Source organism: Leuciscus leuciscus (assembly GCF_965113295.1).
Source record: "Leuciscus leuciscus genome assembly, chromosome: 4".
Classification (NCBI taxonomy): domain Eukaryota; kingdom Metazoa; phylum Chordata; class Actinopteri; order Cypriniformes; family Leuciscidae; genus Leuciscus; species Leuciscus leuciscus.
In genome coordinates, this window is record NC_138728.1 from 41,359,363 (window position 1) to 41,374,826 (window position 15,464).

Here is a 15,464-nt window from a genome sequence, read left to right on the forward strand (position 1 = left end):
CAGCAGTGCACGTCTGTATGAAAATGACGTTTGCTGATGTGGGGTGTGTTGGAAACTTTTCCTTCGTCAAAGCAGAGGCCAGGAGACGTTGGGATATCTTTCAAGCAGAAGTTATTCTTCATTGAGGACTTCGCTGTGCGTTGCTGTAGTCATCCAACTAGTCTAGTCTAAGGAACGTTGCCTTGCAATTTATATACATTTAGGGGGAGGGATTTACATTGAGGTTGAACAAAGCATGTAAATGAAGTATACAGGTTTAGGAACCCGTCCTAGACTCCAGAGTGTTACCAATCCTAATCCAATCAGCCTAACTATTCAACGACTCGGGCTGGGGCTCGGGCTGGGGCTCGGGCTCCAAGAGCCATTAAAGACAAAAGGTGAGAGTCTGACTCATTTAACTTACAAAAGAAAAAAAAACAGGTCTGGCAGGAATCTCTTGCTGGAAACTCAATAATCATCATTTATACCTCAAATGCTAAAATCAGTCTACTAAACTTTCTCAGTTTATATACTATTGTAGTGAAACCTAAATTAAACATTTAATAAATTTGTAATACAACAGGTGGCACATGATGGTGTAGCGTTCGGGGCGGTATTGTCCAGGTTGGTTTGCTGGTTCATTGGGCCGAGGTGTGTGCAGGAAGGTTGGTGTAGTGGGGTGTGGTGTTGTGTTGTTTGCATGAATGATGGTGTGTGCCCTTGGAATTGTCCACTGCTGCTGTGTGGGGGTGTAAATTGGCGTTGGAATAACAATTCCCTCATGAAGGAAAAACTATCCTGAATAGTACTGGTTATGTTCGCAATGTTTGTAGCATGTTGTCGAAGTTGCGTCTAGCTGAGTCCTCCATCAACTCCAACATCCTCCTCTTTATTTTTAGGTCCTCCTCTGCCGGATCAGCCTGAACCTTTCTCTTCAGCCTGTCTCCTCTGTGGCTGTTCAACTTTGCCCTGAATATAACAGAGCAAAATCGCATAATTATTACCCCAAATAAGTTAAGACCAAAGCTATGTTATGAATAATGCACTAAATCAACACACCTACACAAAGAACATGCATCTGTCCTAACTATGCCCACATCAAACGGTACTGGACATTATGTCTCTCACTAACTCGCTAAGCTTGAAATCATAAGCCTGGAGCAAACGTTACCTGGAGCAAATCCTGGTGCTGCTTTACAACCACAGATGGAAGACAGTAGAGGGATTCAGTGGAGTTTGGAGAATCGGAAGACAGCTCCACTGTCGATGTAGACGTCTCTTCCAGGTCACCCGTCTCGATGCCAGTGTCGATGGAGCGTGTAGCAGGCGACCCACCCTAGATCTCCTCGCAAATCTCATAAAATATGAGCACTACCCATCCTTGGCCACTTCGACGCCCTGTGTCCACCGCATGCCTGTATTTGCTGCGTATGTTTTTTAACTTTGCGGTGACTTGGGATTTTGAGACCATGCTAGCATCGTGAGGGAAATCCTTCTCGGTTAGCTCCCTCGGATACTGCGCATGAAATGCGTCCATTATGTCAGAATATCTGGAGTGACACGACTCCCAGTCAACGTTTTCTTGGAGTTTAGTGGACTTGTAGTCGAGTGTAACTCTGAGTAGAAGTTCAACTTCGTCGTCAGTCCATATGAACGACTCCACTCTTGCTCTTGATGTTGTTGCATTCGCCATCTTCGTCGTCTTCTTCTTCTATCTTCTGTCGAGTTGTTCGTATACAGCGTGCAAGGTTATGCGCATGCTCCAAGTCTTCTTCTCCGTATTTAGTGTATTTCTGTGGCAGAATTACAGCGCCACATACTGGTCTTGCATGTATACTACATCGTTTTGAGTCAGTTTCAGTGGTTTTGTGTGTACGCAGTTTCTTTTGAACGAAAAAACAACAACAATTGGATAGGGAAAGCTCTGGCTTCGTGTGGATGTTGCCTGAGTCTGTATCAGAACCTGAGCCTATTTCTGAATTCCCACCCAGCCTCCCTCTCCCACCTCCTCACATACAGTGGGTACGGAAAGTATTCAGACCCCCTTAAATTTTTCACTCTTTGTTATATTGCAGCCATTTGCTAAAATCATTTAAGTTCATTTTTTTCCCTCATTATTGTACACACAGCACCCCATATTGACAGAAAAACACAGAATTGTTGACATTGCACATTTATTAAAAAAGAAAAACTGAAATATCACATGGTCCTAAGTATTCAGACCCTTTGCTGTGACACTCATATATTTAACTCAGGTGCTGTCCATTTCTTCTGATCATCCTTGAGATGGTTCTACACCTTCATTTGAGTCCAGCTGTGTTTGATTATACTGATTGGACTTGATTAGGAAAGCCACACACCTGTCTATATAAGACCTTACAGCTCACAGTGCATGTCAGAGCAAATGAGAATCATGAGGTCAAAGGAACTGCCTGAAGAGCTCAGAGACAGAATTGTGGCAAGGCACAGATCTGGCCAAGGTTACAAAAAAAATTCTGCTGCACTTAAGGTTCCTAAGAGCACAGTGGCCTCCATAATCCTTAAATGGAAGACGTTTGGGACGACCAGAACCCTTCCTAGAGCTGGCCGTCCGGCCAAACTGAGCTATCGGGGGAGAAGAGCCTTGGTGAGAGAGGTAAAGAAGAACCCAAAGATCACTGTGGCTGAGCTCCAGAGATGCAGTCGGGAGATGGGAGAAAGTTGTAGTAAGTCAACCATCACTGCAGCCATCCACCAGTCGGGCTTTATGGCAGAGTGGCCCGACGGAAGCCTCTCCTCAGTGCAAGACACATGAAAGCACACCTGAAGGACTCCAAGATGGTGATAAATAAGATTCTCTGGTCTGATGAGACCAAGATAGAACTTTTTGGCCTTAATTCTAAGCGGTATGTGTGGAGAAAACCAGGCACTACTCATCACCTGTCCAATACAGTCTCAACAGTGAAGCATGGTGGTGGCGGCAGCATCATGCTGTGGGGGTGTTTTTCAGCTGCAGGGACAGGACGACTGGTTGCAATCGAGGGAAAGATGAATGCGGCCAAGTACAGGGATATCCTGGACGAAAACCTTCTCCAGAGTGCTCTGGACCTCAGACTGGGCCGAAGGTTCACCTTCCAACAAGACAATGACCCTAAGCACACAGCTAAAATAAGAAAGGAGTGGCTTCACAACAACTCCGTGACTGTTCTTGAATGGCCCAGCCAGAGCCCTGACTTAAACCCAATTGAGCATCTCTAGAGAGACCTGAAAATGGCTGTCCACCAACGTTTACCATCCAACCTGACAGAACTGGAGAGGATCTGCAAGGAGGAATGGCAGAGGATACCCAAATCCAGGTGTGAAAAACTTGTTGCATCTTTCCCAAAAAGACTCATGGCTGTATTAGATCAAAAGGGTGCTTCTACTAAATACTAAGCAAAGGGTCTGAATACTTAGGACCATGTGATATTTCAGTTTTTCTTTTTTAATAAATGTGCAAAAATGTCAACAATTCTGTGTTTTTCTGTCAATATGGGGTGCTGTGTGTACAATAATGAGGAAAAAAAATGAACTTAAATGATTTTAGCAAATGGCTGCAATATAACAAAGAGTGAAAAATTTAAGGGGGTCTGAATACTTTCCGTACCCACTGTATACCACCTCTCAACCCTTCTTCCGCCACTGCCTGTCAGCCCCTCAGCTCCTCTAGCCACCTTCAGGGAGGTGGGGTTGCCATGGGTCTGCCAGCCTGCAGCTCTATCATGGTCATTGGATCCCCGGTCTCCGCGACCAGGACTCCACCTCGGCCCGCCTGTCCATTAGCTCTACCTTGGCTCCTACCTCCCTCATCTCCACCGTGGCCCATCAGTCCAGCAGCTCCGCAGGCTCCCTCTTCCTCCCGGCTCTGCCTTTGTCGTTCATCGGCCTGCCCTCGCCTCAGGACTACACTCCTCTGGCTTCGCCTCTGCACTGGCCGCCTGCACCGTCTGCTCCGCCCTGGTCCTTCCTGCCTTCCCTTCACCTAGTCTTCATCCTCCCTCCCTCCTGTGTCTTGTTTCCCTGATCTGTTTCCCCATGTATTTAAGCCCTGTGTGTTACCTTGTTCATTGTCCGATCTATGTCGTATTATGTGTGTTATGCCTGTCTTCTATGTACCAGTTTAATTTATATTGTGAGTAAAATTTTGCATTGGAACTTTTGACTCTTCTTCGTCTTCTGCCTGCACCACACTGTGACAGCAGGACTGTGATATGAAGAGTGTGCAAACTAACATATTTTAGCAACAGTGTGAAAGTGAATTGCACATAACAGGCACAATACCGGTATGAACATGAACGTCTATGGGTTCAATATGTGTCACATGACTAAACTTACATCATCATTTTTTAAATACCTCAGTTTTGACACTCCAACACACTCCAACACAAAAACGGCATTTTCAAATTTATCCACTTTGGAGAGCGTTTTCTAAAAGCTTCGTCTTCATTAATAAAAACACTGTCTCAGTTAGAATGGAAGGCCAAGACGGAGAGAAAAAAAAATGTGTTTTCAAACGAAAGCATATTAGTGTGGACAAGCCCTGAGAAACCCAGAGCTGACAACGCCTATGATTGGAAGTATGATTATTGTACTTTATGCTTTATTGATGAAATGTAATTGCCTTTACATTTTTGTTTATTTTTAAAAGAGAAGTTAACAATTAAAATTACAAAATGTCTACCTAAGTTTTGATTTATAGTGTTTTTTAAGGCTTTGAATAAGAACATACCACGGAGAAGTCTTCTGTCCAAATTGTAAGTTCTTTAAAAGGCTTATAATTTAGGCCAGACTCGACTTACTTTACCTAACCTGAGAATAATTATAAGGTTAAAGGTGTAAGATCAAAGTACACACCACGAAACAACAGCTCATATTATGGTACCATAAAACAAGTTATTGTACACTTTATCATAAGGGCATAAATCCCAAAATCAAGGGCATTATTGTACATAAAAAGTTGCAAATCAGGTTAATAATTACATTTAATGTTTTTATACATGTTATTAAATGTATTAACTTGACAAATTTTGTGTAAAATAATAGTGGTTTTTACACATATAGCCTTTTATCTTCAGTATATTTTGGTATCTAATTATACAGTAACAGCAAGGAAAGAATGAAATTGATCCTAAAATTGATACAAATTTTTTGTATTTATTAATCTAAGCATGTATTCAGTTTTACATCTGTTAATACATGATTTTGTTGCATTTTGTTGCACCCGGTGGCAAACAAAATTCTATCACTGAATAAGATACAAACATTTCCAATTATCTTTGATGAGGTTTATTTTCTTGCAAGAAAAGGCCAGCAGTCATAGGGCCATATTTTAACGATCTGAAACGCAAGTATCAAACGCGAAACGCAAGTAACTTTGTGGCCGAATTTTGGGCGCTGTTGCTAATATACCGGCGGGATAAATGACTCTTGCGCCCGACGCAAATCTAAAATGGGTTGGTCTGAAGTAGCTTCATTACTCATAGGTGTGGTTTAGGCGTAACGTGAAATAAACCAATCAGAGCGTCATCTCACATTCCCTTTAAGCAGGCGCACTTGTTCCATGGCGGATGGCTATTATAACGGCAGATTTGCCAGGCGCACGCCAGGAGCGGTTCACAGCCGAGGAGACCGAAGTTGTATGGGGATGGAGAAACCCACCCAAATAAGCTTTGGTTAAACAGGCGTATAATAATTTGGGTAAATGTGTAAGCTAGATTTATGGCTATTTTTCTGATTTCCCTAATGTGGAAATTTTTTCCTTGTAATTATGTATGGTTTGCAAAAATGAGAACTGCTGCCTGCATCTGTGTAGAATAGAGAAGCAAAGTGTATGCGTGTTGTGCACACGCTACATTATGGCCAAGCATGTGAATCTGAATAACATGCCACTAACTTTAGACTAGGTTTTTCCTGGTCTATGTTGGAATTGTTTTCTGGAACTGCAAAATAGCACCTGGGAACGTTTGCGCCGGAAGAAACACGCCTCCTCTTTTTGCTGAACCGCCCCCGCGCAAAATTTACCGACGTGTCAAGGGAAAAGTCCGCTGTGTGTCGGGGGCAAAATAGGAATGATACATGTGATACGGTGTACAAAGTCAATTGCGCTGGGTGAAAGATAGGACCCATACAGTCACACAGAGTGGCTGCAGAGTATGACAGTGAAGGGAGGGCATTCTTTCTCCTTTATAGTCTTGACTCCCAGAATGTTATCTTTCTAGGCCAATTATGGTATTTCAACCATATGTGGAACATTCTTAGACTTGTTCATATCATGTCTGTATCATATTGTATTGGTTTAGTTTGTTTTCATTGGACTTGTCTGCCTGTCATCACGTCTTCACAGTCATTATCAGTTCATCTGTATCATCTGTGTTTAGTTAATCATCATCATCATGTTTCACCTGTGTTCTGTTAATCAGTGTTCATCTGTGTTTGTATTTAGTTCCATTCTGTTCAGTCAGTCTTTTTCCAATCTCCGTCGTATTAAGTGTGTGAACCTTCTGCCTGTCTACTGTGTACCTGTAAAAGTTATATTGTGAGTAAAAGTTTGCACTGGAACTTTTGATTCTCCTTTGTCTTCTTCTGCCTGCACCACACCGTGACCGTATCCTTGAGTGGAGGCCCTTCTGTGTAAATTAACATCCAATCTTTACATTTTGTCATAACATAAAGCTGGTAAACCTGGTAACTGTTGTAAGATATGCACATGGATACCTGAGTCATGTGATCATATATATCAGAGGTCAGAAATATATCAGAGGTCAGGATAATCACTGGTACATGACAATAGCTAATATATTTAATTTCAATAAAGTCACTCAAACTTGCATATGGATGTACATTTTGAGGTAATCATTCCTCATAGTCACACAGCCTGTTTTATTATGTTAGGTGTTAATAAATATTATTAAAGTGTGAGATCTTAACCTGCGTGAGCGTGCAGATCTGACAATCCATTCACACGACCGGAGGTGCACATTTCTGTGATTATCCCTTAAGGATAAGTCCCTCTACTGATCTTAAAATATATAAAAACAGAGACAAGTTAGTTATTTTCTGTTGAAATCAACAAATGTTGTAAATAGAGATAAACATCTACTGAACCCGGAACATCCCTCTGATTATGATTAACAATTAACTTGAACTACTTATTTATCTGAAGCAATATAAATACAGTACAAAAGACAGTAAATCAGGACGCTATAAAAGGAACATGAGAGGCTGTGAGGATGAAGAGCAAGAGCTGGAAACAAACATCAGTGAAGAATGAAGGGTTTAGTATGTTTACTGCTGCTGTTGGAAACCTTTGTGTGTGTCGTACAGCATCAGGTAGATGGAGGACTCAATGAGAATGAGATCAGTCAACAGCTCAGATCTGAGGACGGAAGACAGAATCCACCTCAAACAGACACTTTGAGAGATGAAGCTTCAACTGACAGCCAACAAAACTACCATCTGTTCTTCACTGACATCCATGCAGCGCTGAGAGAACTGACCGCCACCGTTACAGAGCAGAAAGTGAACATCAGAGAACTGACCGCCACCGTTACAGAGCAGAAAGTGAACATCAGAGAACTGACCACCACCGTTACAGAGCAGAAAGCAAACATCAGAGAACTGACCGCCACCGTTACAGAGCAGAAAGTGAACATCAGAGAACTGACCGCCACCGTTACAGAGCAGAAAGGAAACATCAGAGAACTGACCGCCACCGTTACAGAGCAGAAAACAAACATCAGAGATTTAAAGACACAACTGAGGGAACAACAAACATTTATCCTGGAAGAGATGAACAAGAAAAATGATGTTATCCTGGATGAGATGAACAAGAAAAATGATGGTACCTCACCAAAACATTCACTCTTTTATCAATGATCCTTAAAGTAAAATAACAATGCAATACATTGCATTATATAAATGTTAGTGTAAAATTAAGTGTATACTGTGCAAATTGTTTTTATCTATTACAATAAGCAGAGTAAATGTCATTTAACAGAATCTTTATTCCTTCACAGAAATCTCAAATCTTACTCTGAGTCAAGTGGAGGAGTTGAGAAAGGAAAATAGAGGTGAAAGTGTGCCTGCATGATGTTAAATTTAGTGTATAGATTCTATTTGAAATATAGTAATATATCACTATATTCCTTATGTTTTTCAATAACAGACAGAGAAATAGCTTTTTCAGCTGGACTGATTCAATCTGGCGATGGATATATTGGTCCTTTTACCTCTGAAATCACACTAACCTACAGGAAAGTCTTCACAAACATAGGGAACGCCTACAACCCAATTACAGGTAATGATCAATTAAATGAGTCATAAAACTCAGTTTATAGTAATGAAAACCCTTCTGCTCCATTCAAACCTCTCTGCAGTTGTGTAATGTGTATTAGAGAATTAGGGGCCGTTTACACAACACCAGTTTCAACAAAAAACTGAAAACTTTGTAAGCATTTTGGCCATTCATTAACACGACAACTGCGTTTTGGGGACCTGAAAACGGAAACTTTTGAAAAAGTTATTCACAAACACTTTTAAAGTGCAATTTTTTGGAAACAATACCGTTATCGTCTCCGTGTAAACTACAAAAACATGAATTTGTGAAAATGGGGATGCACATTCTAATTACATAGTCTATTCTACTATATCCGTAGTGTTTCTTTACAAAGAGACATCGCCAACTACTGGCCTGGCAGCAGAATACAGCGTTTTAAAGCTTTTCCACGGATCTGTGTGAACGGGGATCGTTTTGACAACGTTGTTGTTGGTACGCGAAAAACGCAAAGAAAAAAACGTGTCTGTTTTTAGGGCACTGTTGTCGTGTAAACGTAGCCTGAAATTATCTGCCATCTTTCAAGCTTTTACACAGTGTGTTTGGTGATTAAGCAATCATACAGGAAACAGCTGATTCTGTATCTCTTGTTATTTGATTTAGGTGTTTTCACAGCCCCACTGAAAGGAGCGTACATGTTCAGAATCTCTGTATTTAGTCATGGCCCAACTCATGCAGCTGCATCCATTTTTAAGAATGGAGAGCGTCTGGTTTTGGCATATGCTGGTCAGCCTCAGAACGAGTTAAACTCCTCTAATGGAGTTGTGTTGATCCTGGAGGTTGGAGATGTTGTCTATGTGAAACTTTGGCCTAACACGAGCATATATGATAACGACAATAACCACAGCACTTTCAGTGGTTTCCTACTGTTTCCCTTAAGATAACAGGAGCTTTGCAGAATGTGATTCCAATAATTCTGAACCTTCAGCATATGATTTAAAATTAAACTCATGAAGAATCATTAAAATATGAACGTGTATTAATGTGAACTAATGTGTGTGTTTGAAATTTGTATTACAATAACATAATAACAAAATAACATTACGAATTACTTTGTCAAAATGTACCTCTTCAAATGTTCATTTTATGATTGCAATGACACTTCAGGAGGCCTGAAATAAGAATTTTCAATAGAGTTTATTTCAAATATCTATATGTACAACAAAATGTGTGTGTGTGTAAGAATGTTTAACATGGAAAATGTGCCTTGCTTTAGTGAAGAAAAACTGACACTTATAAAACAGACACTTTTAAATGAAAGCAAGCTAATGAGTTTTCCTCTGCTGGTTATAATAGTCTTTTTCTTACTACTCACTAATGTGTTTCTATAATTCATATTTAGACTTTCTAAAGTCACTACTATAACATTTACAGTCATATTTTATCAAAATCCCTCACTTCATATCTATTGAAACATTAGTTTTGACAATTGTGCTACATTATGAGTAATGAGAAACCTGAAAATGGTCTTTTACTGAGGACACTTGCAGTAAAAAAATGTTTTACCCGTCATATATTTCAAATATCTGTATCTAAAACAAAATGTGTGCGTGTGTGTATGTTACGAACTGCTCCGAAACACAAAGGTTGAGATCCAAATGCAGCTTTATTTTGAGTAATCCAGAATCGTTATCTAAACACAGGCAAAGGGTCAAGCACAGGAAGACAGTCCAAACAAACAAACAAGGGTCAAAGGCAAAAAAGGGGAATCCTAGAAACAGGCAAAAATCCAATAACCAAGAGACAATGAATCCAGGGAGAATGCTCAAAGATGCAGTGTAAACAGCTAATAAAACCTCACAGTGAATGAAAGAGTGAACCAGGCTTATATACACAGAGTTAACAAGGCTATGAGGAAAAGCTGATGACAATCATGGTTGATTAGTCCGGGCAGTGGGTTATGGGTAATGTAGTCTGAGATGGTGTGGCAATAGTCCGGGGTGGAGTGCCCTCTGGTAGCTATCAAAGGCACTCCAACTCTTAATCGTGACAGTGTGTAAGCATGCTTAGTCTATATTAAATATTATTGTTTAAGCCTTTCATTCTTTTGTGAATGTGTTTTAGCATATTCTCCATCATGGATATTTTATGGTGTCAGGCTGTCAGCCCTACATTTCAGGTTGACCTAGAGTTTAACAGCATAGTTGGCATGAAGGTCTTAAAACGCTTGAACCCTGTTTTTTATGTTTGAGCTTATATATCTCCATATTAATAACAGTCTGAGTAATTCTGAGTCTTGAACTGTAAACTCTCAAGTGTTGGTTTTCTAAATAGATGTTGATTATGTGTCTATTCAGAATGACTTATGAGCAGCAACCTTTTTATTTTGGGAATGTCATTTATGCCCCGCTTGCCAAAATGGGGGGTGTCTGGTAAGGGGTTAAGTCTCTGTCTTTGATCAGTGTGTTCAATCATGTGCTTTTTTGTCATGTGTTGTGTATCTTTGGCTTATGTTGTTGTAAATAAATCCAAACAATCAAAAAGCCATTATTTTTTAAATCTCTCCTCAGTTTGTTCTAGTTCCCTAACGGTACCACCTGATAGGCTATTATGGGAGGGTCTTTGTTTTTATACACATCAACACATCAATATTCATAATGAATCACACCTCCTTGCATAAAGCATTTATGAGTAGGCAGGATGATTTTCACATAGTTTTGGAGCAAATATTCTAGGCTACGTGATACAATTTTCACAAAAGTCTTGTATGGGTCAGCATGGGTTTCATGGCCTTTTTTCAGTGACAGTTATTTGTTTTTTCACAAACCATGCATAAACATCATTCTCAAAACTACAAACTTTTACATACATGCTGCTGACATATTATTGTAGCAGAGTTTGTGTTGAATACAGTGTAATCAGACTTTAATCATGAAAATGTCACAAGTAACAGAAATAAGCACAAATGTCAGAGCATGTCAGAAAACCTCCAGGGCCCAGAGGGTTAATCTTCTAACCTGTTAATTAGTTAAATCTTCCTGCCTGTTTGTATTCCTGGTTACTGGTTGTTAATCCTTAGTTCAGGTGTGTCTTGTAAATTAGTTTCATAAGTTACTCTTGTTTGCCTGTATATTTAAGCCTGAGTTTAGTCCTGTTTAATGTCTGTCAACATCATTACATATGTTGGTTGTTCTGTTCCTGTCACAGAGATTCTCCGGTATTTTGTTAAGTTGAGTTTGTTTAATAAAAAGAAGCTTCTAGCCTATGTTTTAAATGAAAGATATAGAGTTCTGGTTTTTTTGTAACATCATTATTGCAAACGTGAAGCCTGTTGGTTTTATACAAAAATGCAGAGCTAAAAATATATACTAGGGTATATGGTGTTTGAAAGTTGTATTTAAAAGTACATTTATGATACACTTTTTCCACTTTTGAAGTTATTTCTGAGAAATTACTATTGTAGGAATTAAATATTCCCTTAGTTATCACCAAAACTCACTCTACCTATGCTACCTCAGAAGTCTGTCTGAAATCAGTTTCGTGAGGAATCTTCATGCGCAAACGCTGCCTGCAGAGTCATTGCCTGATAGGACAGAGGCAACAAGCTTTCGGACCCTGTTAAAATTTCTTTGTCCCTGAATGTATCAGCCGTTTCTAACCAATTTTTTTTTGACTGACTGAATGATTAAATGACTCACTTGTTAAGACAACGATTTGCTGCCACCTACTGGCAGTTTGTTTCATTTCATTATCCACCATCATTTCATTTTTCTATTTTTATCTTGTAGGATTGAGTGCGAATCAAACACAAATGAATCTTCCAGGTGATTTGTTCAAACATAATTCCACACAGAACCCAACATTCCAGACCCCAAATCACCAGTCCAGAGCCATAAAATCAGGCTCCAGCTAGTCTACGCCAACCAACGAAAACCCCCAGCTAAGAACTTTATGGCCATGCAAGCTTCAAAGAGATGAGCCCAACTAAAGGAAGAACGTGTCAATGTTAGATTGGTTCCAAAGACTGATTGGTTCAGAGATGGCAAAAGCTCGGTGCTCGATCAAGATAACAGCAGAGAAGCTGCTGGACTCCACACAGACACAAAACAGACCCCAGTCTCCTTAAAGCCTGGTTCACACGGCAGGATAATTAGGCCGATTTTAGCCCCGATTCACTCCTTCCGACAATCTTAAGGATGCTCCGATTATCGTAAAATAATCTGATCAGATATTCCTGCCGTGTGTGGTGTGTTAAGACTGCTCTCGTCTGCTCGGAAGGACGTCGGGACCGCTCCGATCTCAAATCGGGGATATCCAACATGTTGGATTTATTTGGCCCGATTTCTCCTCGTGTGTGGTGTCCCCCGAGCACGCAGCCTGTGGAGTGTAGCCAATCAGAAAGCGAGGTGACGAGGTGGCGAGGAAGCACCGGGAAACATAATCAAAACAGCCGGCGACATCGCGCACCAGAAAGTCCGGTGGACGTCGGAGATCATCGCCTTTTCTTCTGATAACGTTTTTTTTTGGTTAAAAACAAACTACAAACTATTGCCACCCCGTGTGTGGGGTCTCTCAGGTTTGGAAAATCGGCCGACAATTTTAAAATCGTCCCGTGTGAACCAGGCTTTAACCCTCTGGGGTCTGAGGGGTTTTCTGGGCCCTGGAGGTGTTCTAACATGCTCTGACATTTGTGCTTTTTAAAGTTATTTATAAACATGTTAATGGCAAAGGTGTAAATTCACTCTATATGGCACAAACAGGGCTACCATAATATGTGAAAAACATGCATTTATATGTTTGAATTTTTAAGAGAATAATGTTTATGCGTGGTTATTTGAAAAAATAAAAATGAAAGTTGCTGAAATAAGACCACAAAACACATACTAAATATGTGTCCACAAGACTTCTGACTAATGTATGTTGTCGCTTCGAGTTCTGGCTTCAAAATGATGTGAAAAACATCCTGCCTAATCGTTTTCATAAAACAATACATTGATTTTAACTTTGTAAAACAGTTTTTTTGTCAGAAGAGGTTTATGCGTGGGAGGGGGTAATGGCCCATCAATATTAATGAGATTCAGACCAGGGGTGTGACAGACACTCCCCCAATTGCATCAAGTGAGGCAGCCTGGACAAAGTAGAGATTCAAAAGTTTTGTTTTTCACTGTTTTATTGTAATTCCTCTTATGTGGAGGAACTAAATGTTCTAAATTTGCAGGTATCTCACAGTAAATGCTTATGCCCCGTTGATGCGGGCTCTAAGCAAAATAATGCAAAATGAGCAAAATAAACTAAAATAAAGGCAGATAGAATATAGTTACATGTCTTGGTGCCATTTTTGAAAACAGTTCCTGTTCAACTGAAGACACAAGTGAACATCACATGCCTGGCATTTCCAAGGTGTGTCCTGCCTTTTACCAAGCTGTCCTTTGCAAAGCACACAGATCTTGCGACCAACTGTGCAAATGTTCTTCTCAAATGTTCAGTTGACACTGCATTCTCAGAAAAAAACATTTTGAAGAGACTCAGAGGAGTGTGTGCATCAGCAGGACTCAGCTGTGGTCCAGGTTCCCGTGCAGGCAGGAATCTCAGAGTCTGTGGAACCATATCAATGTCAGTCTCTGTTTTCCATGACAGAGTAGACTGCTTGTTGCTTGTCTGAATGTTTGTCTTGGCCCTCTTTGCAACAGGTGTCTGATGATCACCATCACCTTTATAGCTGTAAAACAAACAAACAACTGTGAGCATGTTTATTACACAAAATATAACAACTGCATTTCAATCATTATAAGTAACATTGGCCAGATGCAAAGCCATACAGACACATAATGTTTGTATGGACTATGTAAAACCAGAATATGTAAACAGAATTATACTAATATCTGAAAGAAAGGGAATAAGTGTATGTACTTTTCAGTTGTTCTCAAAACTGAACGACACCTGTCGCGTGACCTCCCAGTGCGAGTTGCAGGTGAGGTTGAGAGTGATGCTACCACATTCCTATAAAAATAATAATATTAATATTAATAAAGGTTGAACAAAGTACTATGCCAGCAAATGCATAACTGATGGACAGTCAGCATGTTGATAAAACAACATCAGGTCTAACATCTGTAAAATAGTGGGTAAATATGTACTTACTCTTTCTGATTTCTGTCTGTGTTGCTGCGTGCCCTCTTAGTGCGAGTTGCAGAACCTACATCATTCCTTTCAAAAAAAGTTGAAAACTATTATTATCATATATTTTAGAGTACTATTCCAGCACATGCACAACTGATGGGCATTATAAGCTGATAAGATAACACAAAGAAAAAATATGCAACATTATCAACCAACCTCCAAAAATAAATAAAGTCATACAGGCTCATATTGTAATAAGTAGGCTATATAAACAAAATTGAACGAACATGGGTAAATATGTACTTACTCTTTCTGATGTTCGACTGTGTTGCTGCGCGCCCTCCGAGTTGCAGATGAAGGAGATGCAGCTACATTCCTTTTTTTTAAAAAGTTGAAAACTATTATAATATTTCAAAGTATATTAGCCTACCATTAGTCTATATGAATAACTGATGCGAATAATTGTAGACACGTGCTGTAAGCATATATTGCGTGTCAATGGGCCATTACGGAGATAGCACAACGCAAACATTAACAATTTTGCAATTCATCAGCTGGGCATATTTACACATTTCAGCACATACACACATTTGCAATAGATATTTGCAAGCACTCTTCGTTGATGATAATGAGGCAGCATAAACACTAGTCAAAATATAATCTAAACATACATAATATTTTCTAAATTAATTTCAAAATTCTAACTTTCATACAGGCCTATCATCTAAACATCGTTGTACATATTATACAGCAAGTCTAGGCTATGCTGTATAAAGTCTTCTGAAGGCACGCGCCGAAACGCGTTTGTGCAAATAAGTTTATTTATGCATGAAAAGTGCATAAAAAGCATGAAAAGTTTAAATAGGCCTACTCTTTAAAGTGAATTTCGTTTTGTATTAATTGTATCTTAATTTTAATCGTTATTTCATCAACCAATTGCCTGTATTTAATACATAAGAATTAAAAATAGCAGGCAATAGAGCTCCGTGTCGGCATTTTAACTGGAGCTCGCCTCATAAATGAACCCAAACTCATAAGCTTTGCCTAAAATACCAGAGAAATATATAGAAAGCTC

The 15,464-nt window shown here is 39.7% G+C and overlaps 1 protein-coding gene and 1 long non-coding RNA gene across 2 annotated transcripts; one reads left to right on the forward strand and one right to left on the reverse strand.

Moving 5' to 3' along the window:
- Nucleotides 1-7,246: 7,246 nt before the first annotated feature.
- Nucleotides 7,247-9,602, forward strand: LOC309496079 (uncharacterized protein). The gene is made up of 4 exons (XM_082166036.1): nt 7,247-7,837; nt 8,013-8,066; nt 8,162-8,293; nt 8,933-9,602. Exons 1-4 carry the CDS (start codon nt 7,264-7,266, stop codon nt 9,211-9,213), a joined length of 1,041 nt encoding a protein of 346 aa, XP_082022162.1. The 5' UTR covers nt 7,247-7,263; the 3' UTR covers nt 9,214-9,602.
- Nucleotides 9,603-13,415: 3,813 nt separating this feature from the next.
- Nucleotides 13,416-14,770, reverse strand: LOC309496154. Its single transcript, XR_014205012.1, has 4 exons — nt 14,697-14,770; nt 14,411-14,476; nt 14,180-14,269; nt 13,416-13,988 (listed from the first exon to the last, which is right to left on the reverse strand). It is a non-coding gene; the product is annotated as an uncharacterized lncRNA (long non-coding RNA).
- Nucleotides 14,771-15,464: the final 694 nt, after the last annotated feature.